This window comes from Ceratotherium simum, chromosome 40 (assembly GCF_057802395.1).
Source record: "Ceratotherium simum simum isolate JZ-2026a chromosome 40, ASM5780239v1, whole genome shotgun sequence".
Lineage (NCBI taxonomy): Eukaryota > Metazoa > Chordata > Mammalia > Perissodactyla > Rhinocerotidae > Ceratotherium > Ceratotherium simum.
The window spans coordinates 15,094,014-15,120,713 of NC_141939.1; the positions used below are offsets into that span (position 1 = coordinate 15,094,014).

General features: G+C 37.0%; 1 protein-coding gene across 3 annotated transcripts in view; it reads left to right on the plus strand.

Moving 5' to 3' along the window:
* Positions 1-26,700, plus strand: part of LOC101393996 (E3 SUMO-protein ligase RanBP2) — an 84,522-nt gene that overhangs the window by 24,167 nt on the left and 33,655 nt on the right. For all 3 annotated transcript variants that reach the window (XM_087426340.1, XM_087426339.1, XM_087426341.1), the window contains 8 exons: positions 1,174-1,241; positions 2,806-2,917; positions 3,430-3,582; positions 7,874-8,104; positions 8,439-8,584; positions 10,404-10,596; positions 22,784-22,871; positions 25,263-25,472. In XM_087426340.1, coding sequence (XP_087282466.1) covers positions 1,174-1,241; positions 2,806-2,917; positions 3,430-3,582; positions 7,874-8,104; positions 8,439-8,584; positions 10,404-10,596; positions 22,784-22,871; positions 25,263-25,472 — 1,201 coding nt within the window. The remainder of the gene's footprint in view (positions 1-1,173; positions 1,242-2,805; positions 2,918-3,429; positions 3,583-7,873; positions 8,105-8,438; positions 8,585-10,403; positions 10,597-22,783; positions 22,872-25,262; positions 25,473-26,700) is intronic.

Sequence of the window (26,700 nt, forward strand, 5' to 3'; positions counted from 1 at the left end):
TGCCTAGTCTGCCCTAGATAATCACTTCTCACTTTATTCAGTTTTCTGATCAAATATCCTCTTAATGAGATCTTTCCTGACAGCCCTGTCTCTCTCTTATCTTATAGAATCTATAATGCCATTGTTTGTGCTCCACCACCAGTACCAACTAAGAAAGAAGAAACACTGCCAACTAAATAGGCAGTGTTAGGATACTTGTGATTTGTGAGATGAATACTGATTTTAGCTTAGTTAAAATGTGATGCTCTGTAAATAATTGGTGAAATACTGTAAAATAGCACTCTGTCTGCTCCCATATAGATAACTATTTGCTTGTCACTACTAAAATTCAGGCTTCGTGAAGGCGGAGACTTTTTGTTTACTGCTGATTCTCCAGTGCCCGGAAGAGCGCGTGGTAAATAGTAGGCACAGTGAACAAATCCTAAATCTGCATTTTTTAGGAATAAAATGAATAAATTAAAACATACTGCTCTGTAGACTGCTTTTTCACTTAATATTGATTTTTTTCTCTGTCCTTGTATAGTTCTCAAAAATAAGATGTTTGATGGCTGGGTACTCTTATCACATGTATATGACATTATCTGGTGTGTCCCGGCATTCTGGACTTTGGAACTTATGGAAATAAAAGAGCCAGGGTGTGGATGTGGGTTATTACCTGAAGAGTTCAGTTTTTATTTCTGCCTTGAGTGTGAAATACTGATCTGTAGAGAGAACAGTACCTGGACTAGGGAATCCCCAGTGCCTTAGTGGGTCTGAAGTACTTGCATTTTCCTCTGCATAAAGGCTTACACATGGCAGGAGAAGAGAGGTTTCTGGTATACTTCTCCTCCCCTAGAAAAATGAGTTTCTGTCTGTTTACTTATCTGTAAAGTGAGAGAGTGGCACCACATGATTTCTGAGGCCTCTTGCTGATACCAATTAATTTCTGATGTCATCTTGTCTTGCTGTTCTTAAAATTATTTTTTGTTTTATGGTGAGAATTGTAAAACATAGAATCATGACTTTTAGAACATATGTGCATTTCTGCAGGGTTTTTGTTTTTGTTTTTTACCATTTACATGAACAAAAATCGATTATATTGATATTAATCTTGTTAGGACAGATTTTTAGTTCTTGTGAAACATTTGATAAATTTAAAATATGAAAAATAAAAGAACTCTTTTTTTTTTTTAGAAGTCAATGAAAGGATTCTATTTTGCAAAGCTGTATTATGAAGCTAAAGAATACGATCTTGCTAAAAAGTAAGTACCAAACAGTAAACATGCTTTAGTTTTCTGAAATCAGTGCCTTTACCTCATGTTCTTCTTTGAAATAGGTAAAATATATTTTTTTCGCAGCAGTTCTTCCTCAGTACAGTATGTCCTGGAAATAAGGGATTCATCACTCAGACTCATGTTAAGGAATAGCCTAGATTCCATGGAGATTGAGCCTAGAATGAGTATTTTCTGCATGCCTGCTGCTTGTTTATACGTAGAAATCGTTTGGCTTAAAACGCTTTTCCTAAAGATTGTTCTGGATTAGAATAAAGGAGAACCATGCTTATATCTTAATTTCTTCCTGGTGAGATATCTTGTACTTCAATCAGCTGGAAAATAGCAGTGCATACAAAATTAAACTGTGATTCCTGGGCGGGAGAATAGCTTGTGTAAAAAGATCTTTAATTAACTCAATAGGTGACACTGAGGCTTTGTCTTGTCCGAGAAGGTTGGTGATCTGATTTCCTGATTTGGAGTGGCTTAAGGCAGGAAATTAGGAGAGAGGCAGGTTATTAAAGGCATTGATGGGAAGATGGAAATGCTGATAAGTAAGGAAAATGGTAGCACCTTTATTTAACTAGCACCATTGGGGCTGTTAACCCTTCTTCCTTATTAACACGATACTTTTCCTCCAATTTTGGTCTTTGGTCTGATTTCTCTAATGATAACACTCAGTAAGCCTAGAAGATGCTTACTTATTTTTAGTTGTTACTTGATTTAAGAAATGGAAATTACCTGCATGTGGGTAGTGTATTTAGTAATTTTTCGTCTGCTCTATTTAGCTAGGTACGGTACTGTTAGATACCGTTTTCTTGTTAAAAGGTAAATATATTCTCTTAGTTGTTATTTGGGAAATTGGTGCTCTTTAGTGTTTTGCATTATGATAACTTTAAAAATATTTACTATAATCACTTTCTAATTTCTATGCAAAACCCTTTAGTGGTTTACCACAATGTAATCAGGAAGAAAAAGCAATTTATGTGTTCATTTCTTATATGTGGGTAGCACTGGAAAAAGCATTTGGTAAATGTAGTGTTTAATGGGAAAATGAGTATGTTGTCAACATTGTATATGTGTTTGTATTTTAAGTATTCATTTCTTTCTGTGGATACTTTTGAGTTATCTGCATATTCTAGTTTAAATAGTGGTAATCATGGGCTGGCCCCGTGGCCTAGTGGTTAAGTTTGATGTACTCTGCTTTGGCGGCCTGGGTTCAGATCCTGGGTGTGGACCTACACCACTTGTTGGTGGCTGTGCTGTGGCGGCATCCCACGTTCAAGATAGAGGAAGAATGGCATAGATGTTAGCTCAGGGCAAATCTTCCTCAAGCCAAAAATAGGAAGATTGGCAATAGATGTTAGTTCATGGTGAATCTTGCTCAGCAAAATAAGTAAATAAATAAATAGTGGTAGTCAATAATTAGAATAACAATATAAATTAGTTTAGTGGTTGCTTTGGTTTAAGATGAACTCTTTAGTTAGCATTTAAATACAGTTTTAAATGTGATAATTTAAAGATTATTTATTTTTATATTATTATTTTTGAACAGATACGTATCTACATATATTAATGTGCAAGAAAGGGATCCCAAAGCTCACAGATTTCTTGGTCTTCTTTATGAAGTGGAGGAAAACATAGACAAAGCTGTTGAATGTTATAAGGTAAACTGTATAAGATTAAAGTATAGCCTTTGCACAGCCAAACACACATGATGTGCAGAGTAATTTATGTAATAAATAATTTAAATATATTTTATGGATGTCATGAAAACAAACATTGGTATCATAGTACTATTATGTGACACAGCTTGGAACTGATTTTAAATTATTTGGCCCAGAGTACACTATAACTCATCATTAAGAGGTTAGCACTTGTAAAAGAAGATTAACCTCTATAAATTTTAAGTCTAACATGGTCAGAAACGGTGTTCTTATGGGTCTGGGTTTTTTTTTTTTTTTTTTTGGCATTTACCTAATAAAAACATAGTTTTTATTTAATTCATCTTCAAAAAAATTCCAAGGCACTTTAAGTTTAATTTTAACAACTTTGAAATAACATGTTGTCATTTAGGAATAGAATTTTTAAAAGGGGCAGTGATAAGTTTTTAACTTTTCTATGTGACTGTATGGACTTTAATAATCTTGCTAATTGGTTATTTCTTTTCTGATATCAGCGTTCAGTGGAATTAAACCCAACACAAAAGGATCTTGTGTTGAAGATTGCAGAATTGCTTTGTAAAAATGACGTTACTGATGGAAGAGCAAAGTATTGGGTTGAAAGAGCAGCTAAACTTTTCCCAGGAAGTCCTGCAATTTATAAACTAAAGGTAAAAAACTAAACAAGACATATAATAAAAGAAGGTGGGGAAAACTTAAGACAGCTATTTCTAATATTTGAAGTTGAAATGAGTTTTCAGTAGCAAACCTTAAACCAGTGTTTGTGGGGGTGGGGAGTCAGTGGGAAATGGGTAAAGGTGGTCAAAAAGTACAAACTTCTAGTTATAAGAAAAATTCTGGGAATGTAATGTATGGCATGGTGGCTATTAACAGTACTATATTGTATATTTGAAAGTTGCCAAGAGAGTAAATCTTAAAAGTTGTCATCACAAGAAAAAATTATTTGTAACTGTTGAGGTGATGCATATTAACTTCTTATGGAAATCATTTCACAATATATGCATGTATCAAAACACATGTACACCTTAAACTAGTGCAATGTTATATGTCAATTACACCTATAAAAAAGAATGACAAATGACAAATCAAAATTTTTTTCTTCAAAACCTTTCTGAGCATATGTTGTCTTATTAGGCCGTATTATACTTTACAAATGGTATCTCATTTACCCTTATGGAATCATTAATATTTTTGTAGCTAGATGGTGGAGCAAAGATTTAAGTTGAGCTCTGATATAAAATTTTTGCTTCATTGAGTGAAAACTACCCATAGGATGACATTTTAGCGTTATTATAAAGCTTTTTAAGAACAGTTTTCTAAAAATGGAAAGGACTGTGTTTGAGATAGTGGGGTTTTCAAGCAAAAATTAAAAGACAGTTTCTCCTGTAAGTTACAGGTAATTACTAAAAGCAGTAGGAAGTTGTTGCTAATGTATTAACGGATTCTGATTGTTATTCTTTACTGAGTAAAATGTAGTTTACTAAGTAACCCTTTTAGAGAAAGTCTTTCCAAATGTGCTAGGCAAACAGAATTTTAAGTGTATATTGTTTTTAACAGCCCCCCCCCCCATTATACATGTTTATCATAGAATTTTTTTAGCTCTTTATTTTGAAATAATTATAGATTTCTCACAGAAAGTTGCAAAGATTGTACAGAGAGGTCCTGTGTATACTTCATCCAGCTTTCCCCAGTGGTTACATCTTATGTAACTATGGTACAATATCAAAATCCGGAATTTGACATTGGTACAATGTGTGTGTATGGTTCTTTTTCATTTTATCACATGTACAGATTTGTGTAACCACCACTGCACTCACGGTGCAGAATTACTTCATCACCACGAAGATCTCCCTCACGCTACCTGCCCCTTTGTAGTCATATCTACCCCCTTTCCCATCATTCTTAACCTCTGGCAACTGTTAATTTGTTCTCCATCTTTATAATTTTGTAATTTCCAAATGTTATATAAATGGAATCATGCAGTATGTGACCTTGTGAGGTTGGCTTTTTTCTTTTTCTCTTTTTTTTTTTTTTTGTTTGTGAGGAAGATCAGCCCTGAGCTAACATCTGTGCTAATCCTCCTCTTTTTGCTGAGGAAGACCAGCTCTGAGCTAACATCTATTGAGGTTGGCTTTTTTCATTCAGCATAATGGCCTTGAGATCATCTGAGTTGTCTGTATCAGTAGTTTGTTCTTTTTATTGCTGAGTAGTATTTCATGATATGGATGTGATCTACAGTTTAACCATTTACTTTTGAGGGACATTTTGGTTGTTTCCAGTTTTTGGCTATTATAAATCTAGTGTGAACAATTGTGCACAGATTTTCCAATCTAAAGTATTTTAAAAACTCCTAGAGGTAAATACTAACATTAAGTTAACACTAAGTTTTTTTCTCCCTGTGATAAGCAGCTGGGTTTTAAATATTAATCTAAAATATTTGGTGTAAGTGTGCAGATTTCTTTATCTTATTGTTGTTGTATGCCTCAATCATAATTCTTTATTGGTCATGACAAATGGTCTAGTCCATTTGGTGACACTAACATTAAGGAACATAATAAGGGTAGGGGATTATTTTTCTTGCAGTGTAATAAAAGAGAGATGCCTCTGAAGCATCCTGATTTTCTTTAATAACTCTTTAAAGCTAAACCTTTCTTATATCAGATTTTTTTCCCATTTTTTGGAATTGAAATCCATGAAATTTGTAACTGTTTAGCAGAGTAATTCTATTTCTCCTGAAATTTAAGGCTTAAGGTAAATAGTTTTTTGGCATTTGTTTCATGAGTGAAAATGTTATTGGTGAGAGGGCTTTTTCTCTTGAGTACGACAGTAGAATTTTTGAATAGCATACATAATGGTGTTGATCTTTTACTTACTTATTTATTTTTCTGAGGGAGATTAGCCCTGAGCTTACATCTGTGGCAATCTTTTCTACTTTATATGTCGTTTGCCACCACAATGTGGCCTACAATGGTGTCGGTCTGCGCCTGGGATCCAAACCTGTGAACCTGGGCTGCTGAAGCGGAACGCACTGACCCTAACCACTACGCCGTGGGGCCAGCCCCTACTTATTTTTAAACATAATCGAAGTCTGGGGCTTTTTTGCAGATATAGAAAGGCCAGGTGTAAGTTTATAGAAATGATCCAGAAGAAGGTGAGAGGGCGATGAAAACAGATCACTAATGGAGAGCTTGGTCATTGCTAGGTGGAGGGAGCAGGGAGATGAGTACAAGTAGGTAAGGTAAAGTGGAATTTACATATGATGACTTCCATTTTCTTAGTGAAGGATGAATTGTGATATAAGTTGAAAAGTGAAGATTGAAGGAAAGTGTGGGAAATTTGAGGCAAGAGTAGGAGTATGAAGTGACCTTTTCAGGGAATGGAGAAAGCGAGTCTGTTAGAGGTAAAATAGGGTTTTGTTCTAGGCATTACCAGTTTGGAGGTTTGAGATTATGAAAGGGAATCAGTTAGCCTGATTGTGATTTCCCAAATTCACTACCCCCAGTTGTTCAGCTGTTAGTGTATAGGCACAAAGTAAGCAGATGGTAGAGTTCTTCTAAGGAGAAGTAGAGTAGGGAATTAATTGAGAGGATCTTTAAGCAAGCAGTAATTATGGATGTTAGGGATTATGACATTTTATTTATTTTTATTTTTATGTTTTTTGTGAGGAAGATCAGCCCTGAGCTAACATCAATGCCAATCCTCTTGTTTTTTTTTTTCTTTCCTGAGAAAGACTGGCCCTGGGCTAACATCCATGCTGATCTTCCTCCACTTTATATGGGGACGCCTCCCCAGCATGGCCTGACAAGCAGTGCATCAGTGCACGCCCGGGATCCGAACCCGGGCCGCCAGCAGCGGAGCATGTGCACTTAACCACTATGCCATGGGGCTGGCCCGGGATAATGACATTTAGCTTGACACAGAAGGAAAGTGTGTCTGTGATTTATGGAAAATTAAAACTTGTTGATGTCAGTGTATTGAAGGGAGCTTTTCATGTGGTAGAGGCAAATATATGTGGCAGTCAGGGCATATGAGCCCGCAGTGAGGTGGAAGAATAGGAGGGGTGTGGTGGTCTGAGTGGTATGGCCAAAATACAGATTTTGAAGACCCATGTCAATGCCAAATGGGTGGCTGAGGCTGGAGTGTAGAACAATGCCATAAAAGTGAAGTAATTAAAGAACTTAGTAGCCAGGCTATTGTATATCTTGTACATATCTTGTTGCTAATGCCAGTGAGAGTTGTTAGGGATAAAGGAAGAATGTTCTATTCCTGTTTCTAATGCGGAGGAATGGATGCAGTAGTTGGATAGCATTTCTTTTAGAAAACAGGATTATAAACAGATGTGGGGGAAGAGATATGATTTGGAGGTGACATTGGGAGTGAGTAGGTCACAAACCCCACTTCCTCTACTTGTATGTAGGCTAGCAGAGAAAAAGATACCATGGCCGAGAAGTAATGTAGGTTAACTCTAGATGATACTCTGTTCATTTGAGGCCAGAAGGTGAAGTGAAGATTCTGGGAAGATAGCAGAACAGCAGGAACTCCAAAGTGGGAGCAGAGCGGGTAGGGAATTCAGTCAGATTTAGGGAGATCTAGAGAAGTTTGAGGATAAGGATCCTGATATGAAGATTGACTGGAGAGGCCTAGGCTTCTAATAGTGACTGGGGTGTACAGGGATGTGGGGCAGTAGTCTTGGTTGTCTCTGAGGCGGGGTTGTGCAGCCACTGCTACTGTATAATCCCAGATGTTTCTCTCTACATAAATTTCTTGGGGTTTAGCTGCTGGGCTGGAAGCAGCTCCCTGAAGGGGCTAATGAAGTATGTAGTATGGTACTTCTGGTGGTAATTTACTAAAGCTAGACAGAGTAAAATGGTGCTCATGCGAACCATGACGTGTTTAAAATTGCACAGGCATTTCTCTAAATTAACGATTTTTTTTTAATAGGAACAGCTTTTAGATTGTAAAGGTGAAGATGGATGGAATAAACTTTTTGACTTGATTCAGTCAGAACTTTATGCAAGACCTGATGATGTCCATGTGAACATCCGACTAGTAGAGCTGTATCGCTCAAATAAAAGATTGAAGGATGCTGTGGCCCACTGCCATGAGGCAGAGAGAAACATAGCTTTGCGTTCAAGTTTAGAATGGAATTCGTGTGTTGTACAGACCCTTAAGGTAGGCAAAAGTTGTTGGGTCTCTCTACACTTCCATATAGACAATTACTATACATCCCTTTGTAATTAAGCAGTGCCCTCCAAAACTTGAATTTCTTTCATTTATGTACAACAACTGTGAAATGAAGTTTTTACTAGGATGATTTTAATTTATAATAGGTAGATTGGAGAGATAAATAAGACCAATACATATATTTTTGGTGTTTTTACAGACTGATGTAAAAATCAATATGGTTTTACAATATAGGAATGGGCAGAGGAATTTGTAGGCATAAAATGATCAATTTTGTACATTTGATAAAATTTTTTAACTTGGTATTCTTTCTATGACATAGGAATATCTGGAATCTTTACAGTGTTTGGAGTCTGATAAAAGTAACTGGCGAACAACCAATAAAGACTTACTTCTGGCCTATGCTAACCTTATGCTTCTTACACTCTCTGCTAGAGATGTGCAAGAAAGTAGAGAATTATTGGAAAGGTATGTTGACTTAAAGAAATTACATCAGTGTAAATTACAAATTTTCTTTTCATAGAATTTCGAACTTTAATTCAGTTCATTGGTCAAAACATTTTTACTGTGTCTTTATTTCTGTAATGTACCCAGGGGTAAATAGTTAATACAGTGAACCACTTGGAAGGAATCGTTCTTCTTTTGTGGTGATATTATGATTGGTTTTGTATGAGTTTGATTTTTAGAGGACTATATTATTGTTTAGGCTTGATTAAATTGTTTTTGTAGTTAAGTATCCAGTTCTGGCATGCTTAATAGAGAGTCAAGCCTGAAAATGAATGTTCTAACTGCTATTCCATGTTTTGTTTCAAAAAATGATATAATCTTGAGGGAAAATCAGAGAATAAACTTCATCTGTCAGATGTTCTAGTATAAGCAGTTAACATCACTACTATTACAGGAAACTCTTAATGTTTTAGCTTCAAAACAAGATAACTAAAGTATAATGTGTGATTTTTCTGTTTTCCTAAATTTTGATTTTGAGGCCCAGTATCTCCACTTTATTAGATAAATTCCATTGAACAAAAACATCACTTGGATTTGTATAAGGATGTTACTTTAGAGCAGGGGTTGACGAGAGCTTATGGGGCAACTGTGGCTTACCTCCTGATTTTGTGAATAGAGTTTCACTGGAATACAGCCATGCCTTTTTGTTACGTATTATCTGTGGCTGCTTACACCCTACAGTGGTGAAGTTGAGCAGTTGTCACAGAGATTGTATACACGCAAAGCCAAATTAGTATGTGGTCTTTTATAGGATAAGTTTGCCAGTCCCTGGTTTAGATTATCTGTTTGTTTGAAAAGTAATTCTTGTCCTCCATCTGGCTTATGGAGAGAAGTTCTTTTCATTATAGGGGTAGATAGTTTTCTTGAAGAAAGACTTAATATTCTAAGTAGGGTAGGTGGTGTCCAAAAAAACTAATTTGAACTTTTAGATTATTTTAGAAAATATTTAGGATATTTTCTTTTGTACGGCTTATATATTCAGAAATTTTTGGTCAAGTGAGAAAATGAAGGTGAAAAAGACAATTTCTTAGTAGTACTATAAAAATAATTTTAACTTTGTGGATCCCTTGAAAGGATCTTGAAAACCTCTAGGCGTCCTAGAAAAAATACCCGTTGCTCAGATTTCTTATTATAACTTACTTTAAAATCATGTTTCACATTTCTGTTAAGTGTTTGCTTTTGTTTTTCTTGCAAAATGAAGATTCTGAGGACCATTAGAATTTAGAAGCAGTAATGAGTACATGGATTACAAATAATAGTGAGAAATACAATTTAGTTAACTCTACTTATCTATATAGTAAGAAGAGCAATTATCGTGCTGAAAAATCCAAATATCAGTTATTATATTTTGAAAATGACATGTCTAATCTGAGAAATTCCAACTTTGAATTAAGTACTGAAACCATATGATTGAGAAGAAACTAGAAAATATTTTAGTTTCCCAGTCTGATTCTGGTCTATTATGAAACATACATCATCATTGGTAATCTTATTATTTGATTTGTATCTTTTCTGTGATTGGAGGGCTGGAAATAACTGTTTTGGAGTAAGACATCATTCTAGACGTTAAGCTTGAAGTATAGGAAGTATGTGGAATAAAAATAAGTACTAGATGATTCCTAATTTATAAAACAGAGAATAAGGCTTATAAAGAGTTAGAATGTAGAAGATGAAGCTTGAAATAAATTCCTTTATTAATTTTACTTTAACTTAAATAATGGAACCATGATTATTCACAAGGCAATAGGTTTAATACCTGTTTAATATTTTAATATTATAGTTTTGATAGTGCTCTACAGTCTGTGAAATCTTCCGTGGGAGGAACTGATGAGCTCTCAGCTACTTTCTTAGAAATAAAAGGACATTTCTACATGCATGCTGGTTCTCTGCTTTTGAAGATGAGTCAGCATAGTGATGTGCAATGGCGAGCTCTCTCTGAACTGGCTGCATTGTGCTATCTCATAGCGTTTCAGGTAAGCCTTTTCCCATTCTGGGTCCAATTGATATTTCACTGAAACTTTGTTGTATTTCACTTGGAGGTGTGTCCTGGTATATAAAGAAAATATGAATAAAGCTGTAGAATTAAAGTTAAAATGAAATAGTTAAAATTTAAGATTTATATGGTACTGATGAGGCTGGTGAAACAGGTACATATATGCGTTGCTGGTGGCATTCTACATTGCTATGACTTATTGGAAGACCAGTTTCAAGAGTTTGGTCTTTTTACTCTGCCGTTTCTGGGAACCTGTTTAAGGAAATAATCTCAAATAGGCATAAAACTTGATTCAAAAAGATATGCGTATTTGGACAAAAACCTAAATAAGTGAATTTTCGGGTCTGGTTACATAAACTATGATAGAAGAATGTATTTACCACAAGCATTTTAACATGTTAATTGAAAGACATATGTATGTTATGTGTATGTAACATTAATGACAGTATATTATATATAATATATGGCAGTATATTTATTCATCTTTGGAAAATAAAACCTTTCCTTATACATAGAACATGACCTGAAGGAAATATGCCAAAATGCTAACCATTATTTTTACATGATATGCTGGGTATTATCCCTTCACCAATCCATTTTTGTAGTTTTAATGTTCTCTTTAGTGAGCTTGCATTAATTCTAAAATGGAAAGAAAGAAATATTCTGCCAAAAAATGCATTAAACCCAGCTTGTTAAATAATTATTTATTTTAATATTATTATAATTATTTAGAAATATTAATTAAATATTAAATAATTATTAAAATTATTGTTAGTTCTAGAGAGCAATCTTATGCTTGGGGGAAAGAAAAAAGGATTCACTCTAGAATTACTTTTAGATAGGCTCCTCCTTCTAGTTCATATTATATAGATCTTTAAGAAAACACTGTTGAGGGGGGCCAGCCCAGTGGCCTAGCAGTTAAGTGCGTGTGCTCCACTTTAGTGGCCCGGGGTTTGTAGGTTTGGATCCTGGGCACGCACCAACGCACCGCTTGTCAAGACATGCTGTGGTGGTGTCCCATATAAAGTAGAGGAAGATGGGCAGGGTTGTTAGCCCAGGGCCAATCTTCCTCGGCAAGAAAGAGGAGGATTGGTATCGGATGTTAGCTCAGGGCTGATCTTCCTCACACACACAAAAAAGAAAACAAACCACTGTTGATATTCATACCCACAGTGTTAAATGCTGCCATTTGCTTAGCAAAAGCATTTGGGTTCATGAGGAATATATTTGTTAGTGAAGTTAATGAAGTATGTTAATTTACATAAGCACTAAAAAGTTCTTATGATTAATATTTTTATACAATCCTCAAGTAACTGATAGTTTTCTTATTTTTAATGGACACTAAAATCTATTAAATTTTCTTTAATATATAATTTTATTGAGGTCATAATAGTTTATAACGTGAAATTTCAGTTGTACATTATTATTTGTCAGTCACCATATATATATGTGCTGCTTTACCCTTTATGCCCACCCCAAAGACCCTTCCCCTTGAGTAACCACTGATCTGTTCTCTTTGTCCATGTGTTTGTTTATCTTCTGCGTTGGAGTGAAATCACGAGGTGTTTGTCTTTCTCTGTCTGGCTTATTTCGCTTAACATAATAACCTCAAGGTCCATCCATGTTATTGCAAATGGGACGATTTTGTCTCTTTTTTTATGGCTGAATAGTATTCCATTGTGTGTGTGTGTGTGTGTGTATGTATATATATATATACACACCACATCTTCTTTATCCATTCATCAGTTGACAGGCACTTGAGTTGCTTCCACATCTTGACTATTGTGAATAATGCTGCAGTGAACATAAGGGTGCACAAGTCTCTTTGAATTGTTGACTTCAAGTTCTGTAGCTAAATACCCAGTAGTGGGATAGCTGGGTCGTATGGTATTTCTATTTTTAATTTTTTGAGAAATCTCCATACTGTTTTCCATAGTGGCTGCACCAGTTTGCATTCCCACCAGCAGTGTATGAGGGTTCCCTTTTCTGCACATCCTCTCCTACATTTGTTGTTTTTTGTTTTAATAATTACAGCCGTTTTAACAGATGTAAGGTGATAACTCATTGTAGTTTTGACTTGCATTTCCCTAATGATTAGTGATGTTGAGCATCTTTTCATGTGCCTGTTGGCCATCTGTATATCTTCTTTGGCAAAATGTCTGTTCATATCCTCTGCCCATTTTTTTTTTTTTTTATTGATGTTTTAATGGTTTCTAACATTGTGAAATTTTGGGTTGTACATTTTTGTTTGTCCATCACCATATATATGACTCCCTTCACCCCTTGTGCCCACCCCCCACCCCCACTGCCCCTGGTAACCACAGTCCAGTTTTCTCTGTCCATGTGTTGGTTTATATTCCACATATGAGTGAGATCATACAGTGTTTGTCTTTCTCTTTCTGGCTTATTTCACTTAACATAATACGCTCCAGGCCCGTCCATGTTGTTGCAAATGGGACGATTTTGTCTTTTTTTATGGCTGAGTAGTATTCCATTGTATATATATACCACATTTTCTTAATCCAATCGTCTGTCGAGGGACACTTAGGTTGCTTCCACTTCTTGGCTATGGTGAATAATGCTGCAATGAACATAGGGGTGCATAAACCTCTTTGGATTGTTGATTTCAGGTGCGTTGGATAGATTCCCAGTAGTGGGATGGCTGGATCATAGGGCATCTCTATTTTTAATTCTTTGAGGAATCTCCATACCGTTTTCCATAGAGGCTGCACCAATTTGCATTCCCACCAGCTGTGTATGAGGGTTCCTGTTTCTCCACATCCTCTCCAACATTTGTTGTTTTTGTCTTGGTGATTATAGCCATTCTAACAGGCGTGAGGTGGTATCTTAGTGTTGTTTTGATTTGCATTTCCCTGATGATTAGTGATGTTGAGCATCTTTTCATGTGCCTATTGGCCATCTGTATATCTTCCTTGGAGAAGTGTCTGTTCATTTCCTCTGCCCATTTTTGATCGGGTTGTTTGTTTTTTTGTTGTTCAATTGTGTGAGTTCTTTATATATTATGGAGATCAACCCCTTGTCAGATGTATGTTTTGCAAATATTCTCTCCCAGCTGGTTGGTTGTCTGTTCATCTTGATTCTGGTTTCATTTGTCTTATAAAAGCTCTTTAATCTGATAAAGTCCCACTTGTTTATTTTTTCTTTAGTTTCCCTAGTCTGGGTAGGCATGTCATCCGAAAAGATTCCTTTAAAACCAATGTCAAATAGTGTGTTGCCTATATTTTCTTCTATGAGTTTTATAGTTTCAGGTCTCACCTTCAGGTCTTTGATCCATTTTGAGTTAATTTTTGTGAATTCTGCCCATTTTTTTGATCGGGTTGTTTGGTTTTTTGTTGCTGAGTTGTATGAGTTCTTTATATAGTTTGGAGATTAACCCCTTGTTGAGTATATGATTTTCAAAAATTATCTTGTCTTTTTGTTTTGTTCTTAGTTTCCTTTGCCTTGCAGAGGCTCTTCAGTCTGATGCAGTCCCATTTGCTTATTTTTTCTTCGTTTCCCTTGCCTGAGTAGACGTGGTGTTTGAAAAGATGCTTCTAAGACCTATGTCAAAGGGTGTACTGCCTATATTTTCTTCTACGAGTTTCATGGTTTCATGTCTTACCTTCAAGTCTTTAATCCATTTTGATTAATTTTGGTGTATGGCGAAAGATAATGGTGTACTTTCATTCTTTACCATGTGGCTGTCCAGTTTTCCCAACACCATTTATTGAAGAGACTTTCCTTTCTCCATTGTATGTTCCTGGCTCCTGTGTTGAAGATTAGGTGTCCATCCATGTGTGGTTTTATTTCTGGGTTTTAAATTCTGTTCCATTGATCTGTGTGTCTGTTTTTGTACCAGTACCACGCTGTTTTGATAACTATAGCTATGTATATTTTGAAGTCGGGGATTGTGATGCCTCCAGCTTTATTCTTTTTCTCAAGATTGCTTTAGCTATTCAGGGTCTTCTGTTGTTCCATATAAGTTTTAGGATTCTTTGTTCTATTTCCATGAAGAACGTCATTTGGATTCTGATTGGCATTTCATTGAATCTGTAGATTGCTTTAGGTAGTATGGACATTTTAACTATATATATTCTTCCAGTCCATGTGCGTGGAATATGATTCCATTTCTTTATGCCTTCTATAATTTCTTTGAATAATGTCTTATAGTTTTTATTGTATAGGTGTTTCACCTCCTTGGTTAAATTTATTCCTAGATATTTTATTCTTTTTGTTGCAATTGTAAATGGGATATTATTCTTGAGTCTCTTTCTGTTAGTTTGTTATTAGAGTATAGAAATGCAGCTGATTTTCGTTAAGTTGATTTTGTACCTGCAACTTTTCTGTAGTTACTCATTATTTCTAATAGTTTTCTTATGGATTATTTAGGATTTTCTATATATAGAACCATATCATCTGCAAACAGCAGGACTTTCACTTCTTTCTTGCCAATTTGGATACCATTTATTTCTTTTTCTTGCCTAATTGCTCTGGCCAAAACCTCCAGTACTGTGTTGAATAAGAGTGGCGAGAGTAGGCACTCTTGTCTTGTTCTGTTCTCAGAGGGATGACTTTCAGTTTTTCACCATTAAGTATGATGTTGGCTGTGGGTTTGTCATATATGGCCTTCGTTATGTTGAGGTACTTTCCTTCTATACCCATTTTATTGAGATGTTGGATCATAAATGGATGTTGGATCTTGTCAGATGCTTTCTCTGCACCTATTGAGAGGATCATGTGATTTTTGTTCCTCATTTTGTTAATGTGGTGTATCACATTGATTGATTAGTGGATGTTGAACCATCCCTGGGCCCCTGGTATAAATCCCACTTGATCATGGTGTATGATCCTTTTAATGTATTGCTGTATTCAGTTTGCCAATATTTTGTTGAGGATCTTTGCATCTATGTTCATCAGCGCTATTGGATTGTAATTTTCCTTCTTTGTGTTGTCCTTGTGTGGCTTTTGCATCAGGGTGATGTTGGCCTCGTAGAATGAGTTAGGAAGTGTTCCATCTTCCTCTATTTTATGGAATAGTTTGAGAAGAATGGGTATTAAATCTTGTTGGAATGTTTGGTAAAATTCACCAGAGAAGCCATCTGGTCCTGGACTTTTATTTTTTGGGAGGTTTTTGACTACTGTTTCAATCTCTTTATTTGTGATTGGTCTATTCGGATTCTCCATTTCTTCTTGGTTTAGTTTTGGGAGGTTGTATGAGTCTAAGAATTTATCCATTTCTTCTAGATTGTCCAATTTGTTGGCATATAGTTTCTCATAGTATTCTCTTATAATCCTTTGTATTTCTGTGGTATCCATTGTAATTTCTCCTCTTTCATTTCTAATTTTATTTATTTGAGCCTTTTCTCTTTTTTTCTTAGTAAGTCTGGCTAAGGGTTTGTCAATTTTGTTGATCTTCTCAAAGAACCAACTTTTTGTTTCATTAATCTTTTCTACGTTTTTTTTGGTCTCAATTTCATTTATTTCTGCTCTAATTTTTATTATTTCTCTCCTTCTGCTGACTTTGGGCTTTGTTTGTTCTTCTTTTTCTAGTTCTATTAGGTGTAATTTAAGGTTGCCTATTTGGGCTTTTTCTTGTTTGTTAAGGTGGGCTTGTATTGCTATGAGTTTCCCTCTCATGACCGCTTTGGCTGCATCCCATATCATTTGGTATGGCATATTTTCATTTTTGTTTGTTTCCAGATATTTTTTGGTTTCTCCTTTAATTTCATCAATGATCCATGGGTTGTTCAGTAGCCTGTTGTTTAATCTCCACATTTTTTGTCACTTTCCCAGTTTTTTTCTCGTGGTTGATTTCCAGTTGCATAGCATTATGGTCCAAAAAGATGCTTGTTATGATTTCAGTCTTCTTAAATTTATTGAGGCTTGCTTTGTTTCCCAACATATGGTCTGTCCTTGAGAATATTGCATGCGCGCTTGAGACGCATGTGTAGTCAGCTGTTTTTGGGTGGAGTACTCTGTATGTGTCTACTAGGTCCATCTTGTCCAGTTTTTCATTTAAGTCCACTTTTTCTTTATTGACTTTTTGTCTGGATGATCTATCCATTGGTGTAAGTGGGGTATTAAGATCCCCTACTATTAATTTGCTGTTGTTCATGTCTCCTTTTAAGTTTGTTAATAGTTGCTTTATGAACTTTGGTGCTCCTATGTTGCGTGCATATATATTTATAATTGATGTGTCTTCTTGCTGGAGTGTCCCTTTTATCATTATATATTGCCTTTCTTTGTCTCTCTTAACCTGTTTTATCTTGAAGTCTGCTTTGTCTGATACGAGTATGGCAACACCTGCTTTCTTTTGTTTGCCATTAGCTTGGAGTATTGTCTTCCATCCTTTCACTCTGAGCCTGTGCTTGTCTTTAGAGCTGAGATGTGTTTCCTGGAGGCAGCATATTGTTGAGTCTTGCTTTTTAATCCATCCTGCCACGCTGTATCTTTTGATTGGAGAGTTCAATCCATTTATATTTAGGATAATTATTGATATATGAGGGCTTAATGTTGCTGTTTTGTCACTTATTTTCCGGTTCTTTTGTATTTTCTTTTTTTCTTGTCCTATTTGTTTTGGACTGCCAATTCAGTTTTGTTGTTCTGTCTTATGACTCTTCTAGTTCTATAGTTCTATCATATGTGATTTTGTTTTGATTATTTGTTTAGTGGTTACCTTGAGGTTTGTATAAAAAATCTTGTGTATGAGATAGTCCATTATCTGATGGCCTCTTATTTCTTTATACTAAGTCAATTCAACCTCTTTCTTCTTCCCCTTCTCAGTAGTTCTTGTTATACCTTATTCTATCTTGTGTTGTGGGTGTGTGTTTACAGTGATGATGTTATATTTATTTTTGATTTCCTTCCTTTGATCTTTGATTTTGGTATTTACGTGGTTGCTAACCTATTCTGGTAAAGATCTACTATTTTTCTGATTTTGTCTACCTATTTTTCTTCTTGCTCCAGGCTTTGTATTCCCTTTCTCTTCTTTTTTTCAGGCCTGAGGGCCTTCTTGAGTATTTCTTATAGTGGAGGTCTCATGGCCATGAACTCCCTTAGCTTTTGTTGATCTGGGAGAGTTACTATTTCTCCCTCATATTTGAAGGATATTTTTGCTGGATAGAGTATTCTTGGCTGAAAGTTTCTGTCTTTCAGTATTTTGAATATATCATTCCAGTCTCTCCTAGCCTGTAAAGTTTCTGTTGAGAAATCCACTGAGAGCCTGATGGGAGTTCCTTTGTATGTTATTTTTTGTTTTTGTCTAGCTGCCCTTAATATTGTTTCTTTGTCATTGACTTTAGCCAGCCTTACCACTACATGTTGTGGAGTGGGCCTTTGCCTGTTGACGTATTTAGGCGACCTGTTGTCTTCGCTTACTGGTATTTCCTGCTCCTTCCCCAGATTTGGGAAGTTCTCAGCTATTATTTCCTCGAAGAGGCTCTCTGTTCCTCTTTCCCTCTCTTCTCCCTCAGGAATACCTATAATTCTTATGTTACATTTCCTAATAGAGTCAGATATTTCTCGGAGACTTTCTGCATTTCTTTTTGTCTTACTTCTCTCTCCTCCTCCATCTGGAGCATATGTATATTCCTATCCTCTATAATGCTAATTCTTTCCTCCATATTGTCATCTCTGTTCTTTAAAGATTCCAGATTCTCCTCCATTGTGTTCTTCATCTCTATCAGTACTGATTGGTTTTTCTTTATGATTTCAATCTCTTGTGAAGAAACTCCTAATCTCATTGAATTGTTTGTCTTTGTTGTCTCATATTTCATTGAGTTTTTTTATGGTAGCTATTTTGAAATCTCTGTCATTTAGGTTATGGCTTTCTGTGTCTTCAGGGTTGGTTTCTGGGTGCTTGTCCTTTTCCTTCTGGTCTGATGATTTCATGTACCTTCACATTGTGGTTCCTGTATTTGCTTTGTTTTTCCTCATCCTGGAAATATCTGGTTGCAGTTTCCACCCGCCACCACCATGTGTGGGGTAAGGGCTGTGTAATCTGAGCCCCCTGCGCTCTGCCCTTGCTGCTCGCATTGATCGGCCAGCTGCTCGGTCTGGTCTGGTCACCTGAGCTTCAGTGTCGGGCATGCAGGGAGCAGGGGGGGCTCTCGCTTTTTGCCTGCTGGGTCCTTGGCGTGGGGGCCTTCTTCCCCGCCCCTCGTTATCCACTCTCCTGGGGTGCTCAGATGTTGATGGCACCCCTGCAGTAGTTCTGAGTCCTCTGTGTGGGAGTCTCCCACTGGCTGAGAGAGCCCGAAGAGCTATGGTTTCCCCTCAGAGGGCTGCCCCTCCCCCTCTCTGGGAGCTGCACGGACCCGGATCTCTGATCTGATGGGGAGGGAGAGGATTTCCCCTTAACTCTCCCCACTTCCTCCAGGGCTCCCAGCACGTCCTCTCTCAGATGTGCAGTAGTGTGGATCTTTCCAATCTTCCTTTTTGCTGTCTAGGAGTCCGTTGTTGCTCTGTGACTGTTCCTTTTGTTGTATCTTATCAGGGGAAGAGTTGATGAGCAAGCTCACTCTGCCATGACGCTGACATCACTTCACCTCTGTTTTTTAAGGATTCCAGATTTTTCTTTATCTCATTCAGTGTGTTCTTCATCTCTAGCTTTTTTTTTTTTTTTTTTTTAATAGTTTCAGTCTCTTGTGGAGAATTCCCTCTTTTCATTAATTTCGTTTCTGGGTTCATTGTACTGTCTAAGTTTTCTTGTAACTCGTTGAGTTTCTTTATGGTAACTATTTTGAATTCTCTATCATTTAGATTGTAAATATCTGTGACTTCAGGATTGATTTCTGGATACTTGTTTTCCTTCCAGTCTGGCCTGTTCATATACTTCCTCATGCTACTTGATGGGGTGAACTTTTGCCATCGCATAGTGGTAGTAGCTGGTTGCAGATTCCACTTGCTACCACTGGAGGGGGCAGGAGCTGTGTTTTCTGAATTTGCTGCAACCCCTGGCAGCTGTGCCTGTCTGTTGGAAGCTCTGCTGACGCAACCCGTCTGTATCTGCTCACCAGCTGCTGCTGCCTTACACACATAGGCGTAGGTGCTCTGGCAGGGCTCCCCTGCTCTGGCTGACCGGCTGAGCTGGTGCACCAGGCAGGAGCAGGGGAGTGGCACTTGCTTTGGTGTGCACGATCCTGTGCACTCCTGTTCTGCACCCACTATCTGGTGCCCTGGCTGCTTGACTTGGTGGGGACACCCCTGCGATTGCTTAGGCACCTTGGTGTGGAGGGTTCCTGAGGGCTGGGAGGCAACTTCGAGAGCAGAAGTGTTCCCACGGAGGGCTGCCTTTTTCCTCTTTTCTTCTCAGTCACGCGCTGGCTGCCGCGTGAGGTTCCATACCCTAGACCACTGCCGCTGGGGGGGAGAGGAGATCCGCTTACTTCCTTCCTCTGCCTCCCGGGGGGATCCAGCATCCTCACCTTCAGACATATGGCTACATGGATCTCTCAGATGTCTGTTATGTTGTGTGAATGTCCTCTGTTGGTTTATGAATGTCCTTTTCATTGTTTCTTAAGGAGCAAGACTAAGGGAAGAGCTTACTCCACCGTGATGCTAAGTAACATCACTCTTCTAGAATCTTTAATATATGTTTTTTAAAGTTAACATGTACAATTAACTATTTTAAACTGAACTTTTTTAATAGTAAGAACTAACTCTCCCTCTTAACCCATTCACTCAAGTCTCCTTTCCTAAAAGAAAACCACTGTTATCAGTTTTTTGGATGTTCAAAAAGTTTTTTGAATATGCAAGTATATAATATACCCATTCTCTACATTTTTTTTTTTTTTTGGTCGGGAAGATTAGCCCTGAGCTAACATCCGTTGCCAATCCTTCTCTTTTTGCTGAGGAAGATTGGCCCTGGGCCAGCATCTGTGCCCATCCTCCTCTACTTTACATGGGATGCCGCCACAGCATGGCTTGACAAGGGGTGCGTCGGTCCCCTCCTGGGATCCGAACCCACGAACCCTGGGCCACTGAAGCGGAGCGTGCGAACTTAACCCCTATACCACCGGGCGGCCCCACCCTTTCTCTACTTTTAAAAACTGTCTTGCCTCAGGGGAGGTGTGCTTTATCTGCTGTTGAATACCTTGCTTTGTTCACTGTTTTTCATTGTTCCATTTCAGCACATAGACATCTTACCTCAGTCTCTCTCTTTTTACCTACCATGTATTTCCATTGGATGGATATATAAGGGAAATCTCTTAGATGTTTAGATTTTATATTATCATTTTTTGTAAAGCTTAATTCTCAAAGGATTATAAGCGTACAAGGGAAGTGTGGACTGGCATAGGAGCCCTCAAGGAATCATGTGAGGCTGACTTCTTTAATGGTATGGTTTTCATACTCTTGATCAGGGGAACGCTGTGGTTCTTGTAAGTGTATCTGCATCTCAGCTAGTCATTAAACAAAGTCTCTCTTGAAACTTTTTAATTAAGATGAAATGTTGACTTGAGATGATGTGAATGAGTGGATTCATAACTAATTAAGTGCTCACAAATGATAACCATTGAATAATTTTGTAAAGAGGCCAGTTTCATGAATTGAGATTAGTTTGAAAGCAAAAAGAATTATGTCACATTTTATTTCATATTTTGTTCTTCCATGTCTACAGACAACAAACTTTGGCATCATGTTTAGAAAACTCATGGCTAAAAGCATAGGTCAAACTAATGTTTCTAAAATTCAAAACCAGAAGCTTTTAGATTCATAAGGAATGTTTTTATTTTGAAAAATTAGTATTTTAGGAAAGGTGATTATATTCATTTCATTTAAAATTCTGATGGCGTATGAGAGTATACTGTGAAAACTCCTTCCTGCCTCTGCTCCGTAGTCATTTACTTCTCTTCACCTCTTCCCTAGAGGAACTAATTTTATTAGTTTCTTGTGAGTTCTTCAAGAAGTGTTTTATGCATGTACAATCAGATACACACACACTCCCACTCCCCTTAAAAAAATACACATAGAAATATTCAGTACATTTATTTATTTTCCTTTGTTTCTGTGAAACATATCTTGGTGATATTTTCATATCAATATGGAAAGCATAGCACGAGTATAATAGCATCCTCATTTGTTTTGATGGATGCATATTATTCCATTCCATGGATGTACCATAGTTTTGGGTTTTTTTAAATTAGTACCCTAAAACCAAGACATTAGGTTACTTTTCCTTTTTGCTATGCTACTTCAAATAATTCTGCAATGAATAACCTGTGACATTTCACATGTGAAAATTTATGGGTAGAATAAATTCCTAAAAGAAGAATTGCAGGATCCAAGTGTATCTATGCATTTATAATTTTTAGAGCTATTGCCAAATTTCCGATCTCACAGAGGTCCTACCAAATTACTCTCCCATTACTCCAATTAAGAAAGTCATTAAGAGACTTAACTGCAGTTACACAGTTACCCCGTTACCCCAGTCACCCATTTAGTTACTGTTAGGATATCTCCAGTAAGTGATCATTGCCTGTGACTGAACATTTTCAGTGATTGGCATTCACTACTTTTCAGGATAGCCCATTGCATTTTTGGATAATTTGGTTCTTGGTGCTTCCTTATATGAATTAAAAATATTTTTCAAGCTGCTTTTCATTGGTGGTGTTTTTTCTTTTGGTGCTATTAAAAATGTCTGTCTCTTTTCCAAGGTAATTTTCTTAATATCTGAAAGCAGCTGTCATGTTTTCTCTTCACCATTCTATTATTCATCATTCTTTCAGCTCTTCTAAATAGGATATGGCTAGGAGTCCTTTTACTCTCTTGATTCTCTCACTGTATCGTACTGGTATCCCAGATTATCCATACTCTTTGAAAATCTGCTGTCCACAGTGTGGCATTTCCAAGTATTGTTCCACCAGTGCCGTGTTAAGTAGGGCTGTCATCTCTTCTGCTGTAGTTCCGTTTATGCAGGGTAGATAAGTTCTGTAACTAAATATTCCATTTCCCCAAATGTAATTCTAATGTGCTTTTAGTAGAAACTAATTTCTCAGAAATGCTCTTTGTAGGCATTTCAGTTTTTTGCAGTTGATTTTCTAACTCACTTTAACCATTAGTTAACTGTTTATTCATTATCAAAAAAGCACAATATAATTGAAAGGAACATCTTACCATTAGAAATATGGATATCACTAAATTAAGATTCTTTATTCTAAAATTACCAGGTTCCAAAACCAAAGATTAAATTAATAAAAGGAGAAGCTGGACAAAATCTGCTAGAAATGATGGCGTTTGATCGTCTCAGCCAATCAGGTAATAATAATGTTTAACTGATTTTATTTTAAAAAGGAAAACTTTGGGGCCAGCCCGGTGGTGCAAGCGGTTAAGTGCGCATGCTCCGCTGCGGTGGCCCGGGGTTCACCAGTTCGGATCCCGGGCGCGCACTGATGCACTGCTTGGCAAGCCATGCTGTGGCGGCGTCCCATATAAAGTGGAGGAAGATGGGCACGGATGTTAGCCCAGGGCCAATCTTCCTCAGCAAAAAAAGGAGGAGGATTGGCAGATGTTAGCACAGGGCCGATCTCCTCACAAAAAAAAAAAAAAAAAGGAAAATTTTTCCGTTGGAGCATCAGATGATAATATCTTCTGTCTGTCCAGGAGATAATTTGTTATAATCATTTGTTTATCTTTGCTGTATTGGACTAGGGCAAGAGATATAGAAAGAATTAGAACAAATGGTATATTCTTTAAAAGGAACAGATATTTCTTATTGTTTGCTCCCAACTGGAAAAACTCCTTAACCACTCCTTTGTCTAGCTGCTAGAGCCTCCATCCTAAATATTTTAAAGCACCTTCTGAACTAATAATAAGTACTGATTTTCCAACCATTTAACATCAATTGATTGTAAGACACTGCTGTGGGGGTGAGGGGGGAATAAAGATGAAGAAGATACAGATTTATTTCATAAGGAACTGACAACATAGTGAGGGAGATGGAAGATAAATACTCACATTCTGTTAGGCTCTTGGAATTTGTAGATCTCTTCCTGTTTGAGATGGATCCTGAAGGTCTATTATATATTATCTGGTTTTGCGAAGGCAAAAACTTCAAGGTGTTCACGTAGCCGGTGAATCAAGCAATGAACTGAAGAAGCCTAATGCTTTCTCTAGGAAAAGTTTCCGTAGGAAGCAGTTTTGATTATAATATTGAATGAACCTTGTAAAGAACCAGAAGGTAGTATTAAATCAAAGTTACCGTAAGTTTTGGTCTCTAGTTAGGTTATTGGTCAAAGCTTTTTTTTTTTTTTTTTTTTTTTTTAAAGATTTTATTTATTCAGTTTTTCCCCCCAAAGCCCCAGTAGACAGTTGTATGTCATAGGTTCACATCCTTCCAGTTGCTATACGTGGGACTCGGCCTCGCGTTGGACGGAGAAGTGGTGCCCCGGGGCGCTCCCGGGATCCGAACCCGGGCCGCCAGCATCAGAGCGCGCGCACTTAACCGCCAAGCCATGGAGCCGGCCCTTGGTCAAAGCTTATATTGCTCCGCTGTCCCACAGCCTACTTTTCTGTGGGAGGTAGACTTTCAGTCCTTGAAGAAATGACTTTCCATTTTTTTTCTTATGTTTCCCTTCTACCTTTGCAGGGCTGTCATAGATGCCTTTGCAGGGTGTCACAGTTAGTAAAAAGAACTGAGTTTTAATGTCTTTGATCTGGGCATTCTTGAGCTTGTCTCTGCAAATTTTGCCTCTGCAGTGTGTCACAGTTAGTAAAATGAACTGTGTTTTAATGTCTTTGATCTGGGCATTCTTGAGCTTGTCTCTGCAAATTTTCAGAAAGATAATAGTCTGATGGTAACCAAACCTGACTGACCAGCAGAATTACTCCGAGTGTTTTTTTTTTTTTTAACTGCTTAATTGAGATAAAATTCACCCATTTTAAATGTACAATTTAGTAGTTTTTAATATGTTCGCAGAGTTGTGCAACCATTACCACAATCAATTTTAGATCATTTTCATCACCTCATAAGTCTCATACCTGTTAGCAGTCACACCCCATTTTCCCCGAAGCCCCCTTGTCCTAGGCAACCCCTAACTTTTTGTCTCTTTAGAGTTCCCTATTCTGGATATTTCATATAAATTGAATCATACAATATGTGATCTTTTGTGACTGCCTTCTTAGTGTAGTGTTTTCAAGGTTCCTCCATGTTGTAACATGTACTAGACGTTTATCGAAGAAATGTCTTTAAAATAGATTCCTTAACCCAAACCTGTGAAAATCAGAATGTCTGGGAGTAGGGCCTGGAAATAAATACTTGTAAAGCTTTTTAAAGGATGATTCTGACCAGCCAGGTTTAGAAATCAGTGTATCAGATCAGAGAATTTGAGGTTGGTCCTGCTGTCCTGTGGCCATTTAAATCTCCCACTTTTCCATCTGAAATGTAAATACTTTTGGCATTTTTCACATATGTTCCTGTCTTTTTTCTTTCCTTTTACTCTAGCATGTAGACGCAGATATTAAACCTGTAATCTATATTCATTTTTTGCGTAAGCACCCATTTTGTTGTCCAGTTGTGGTTGTTGGGTTGGAGGGTTAGGTCATAGATAATCATGTTATTTCCCCTTAAGGTGTATGAATGAAACTATTGAGATATGTGAGTAAAAACTATCTGTATTTTTTAAATGATGGAAATAATTTGTTTTTCAGGGCACATGCTGCTAAACCTAAGTCGTGACAAGCAAGATTTTTTAAAAGAGGTTGTAGAATCCTTTGCGAATAAAAGTGGGCAGTCTGCTTTATATGATGCTCTGTTTTCTAGTCAGTCACCTAAGGATAGCTCTTTCCTTGGTAGTGATGATATTGGAAACATTGATGTACAAGCACCAGAGCCAGATGATTTGGCTAGATATGATGTCGGTAAGTTGTGTCTTTCAAAGGAAACATGTTGCATCTTAATTCTTTTATATTTAGGAGAAAAATAAAAGCAAAAAGGGAGATAAATTGCCTGTAATCTCTTTACCCAGAAATAATGACTTAATGTTTTTCTATACTCCTTTCAGGTGTTTTGGGGAGAAGGAGGTGTGAGGGGTTGGTAGTGGTAGTGGGGGCATATGTTTTTCTTCTGAATAGTTGTTTATACTATACACATGATTTGTCTTCTTTCATGAATTCTCTCCCATTGTATCCGTCACTGTAAATATCACTTTTAATGGCAGTATATAGTCTGTTTTATGAATTAGCCATAATTTGCTTGCCACTTTTTATTGTTGGGCATCCAAGTTCCAGTTTTTTCACTATTAAAAATAATATGATGATGAAAACTTTATATTAAAGTGTCTCCATTTCACCTTTTCCATAGAGTCCGAGAAACAGAATTACTGGGACAAAGTTAATGAATACGTTTTAAGTCTTTTGCAAATTGCCATATTGCCAAAAAGGTTATACCTCTCTGTGCTTCCAGAAGCCCGTAACTTTTTCAGTATTGAAATTCTGAAGAAATTCAGAAGAAGAAACGATCCCTTTACGATCTTAATAGATTAATGTAGTGGCATCCCATTGTTTTAATGACTCTTAAATGACAAAGTAAAAGTTATTGTTTCACGATTTCTTATTGGGTGGCCATTTTTTATTTCACCTCTGTCAGTAGGGTTTTTTTAATTTAGTAGTAAGCCTCTTTTTTAATCTCAGATGGACTTGAAAAAAACTTTCTCCATCATAGTTATTTTTATTAAAATTCCTAGATATAAAGTGTGAATACCTTCAGTAAAACATGAGACTTTGGGCTGGCCCAGTGGCATAGTGGTTAAGTTCGAGCACTCTGCTTCGGCGGCCCAGGGTTCGCGGGTTCAGATCCCGGGTGTGGACCGACGTACTGCTTTGTCAAGCCATGGTGTGGTGGCGTCCCAGGTAAAGTTAGAGGAAGATGGGCACAGATGTTAGCCCAGGGCCAATCTTCTTCAGCAAAAAGAGGAGGATTGGCAACAGATATTAGCTCAGGGATAATCTTCCTAAAAAAACGAGAAAACAAAAAAGATGAGACTTTGCTTATCATAGAATTTCCCCCAGCTCTGTTATAGAAAAACAATTATAAAATTAAGATGCATTTAATGTGAGTCGGTTGTTTATGTTGGCAAACATGATGGCA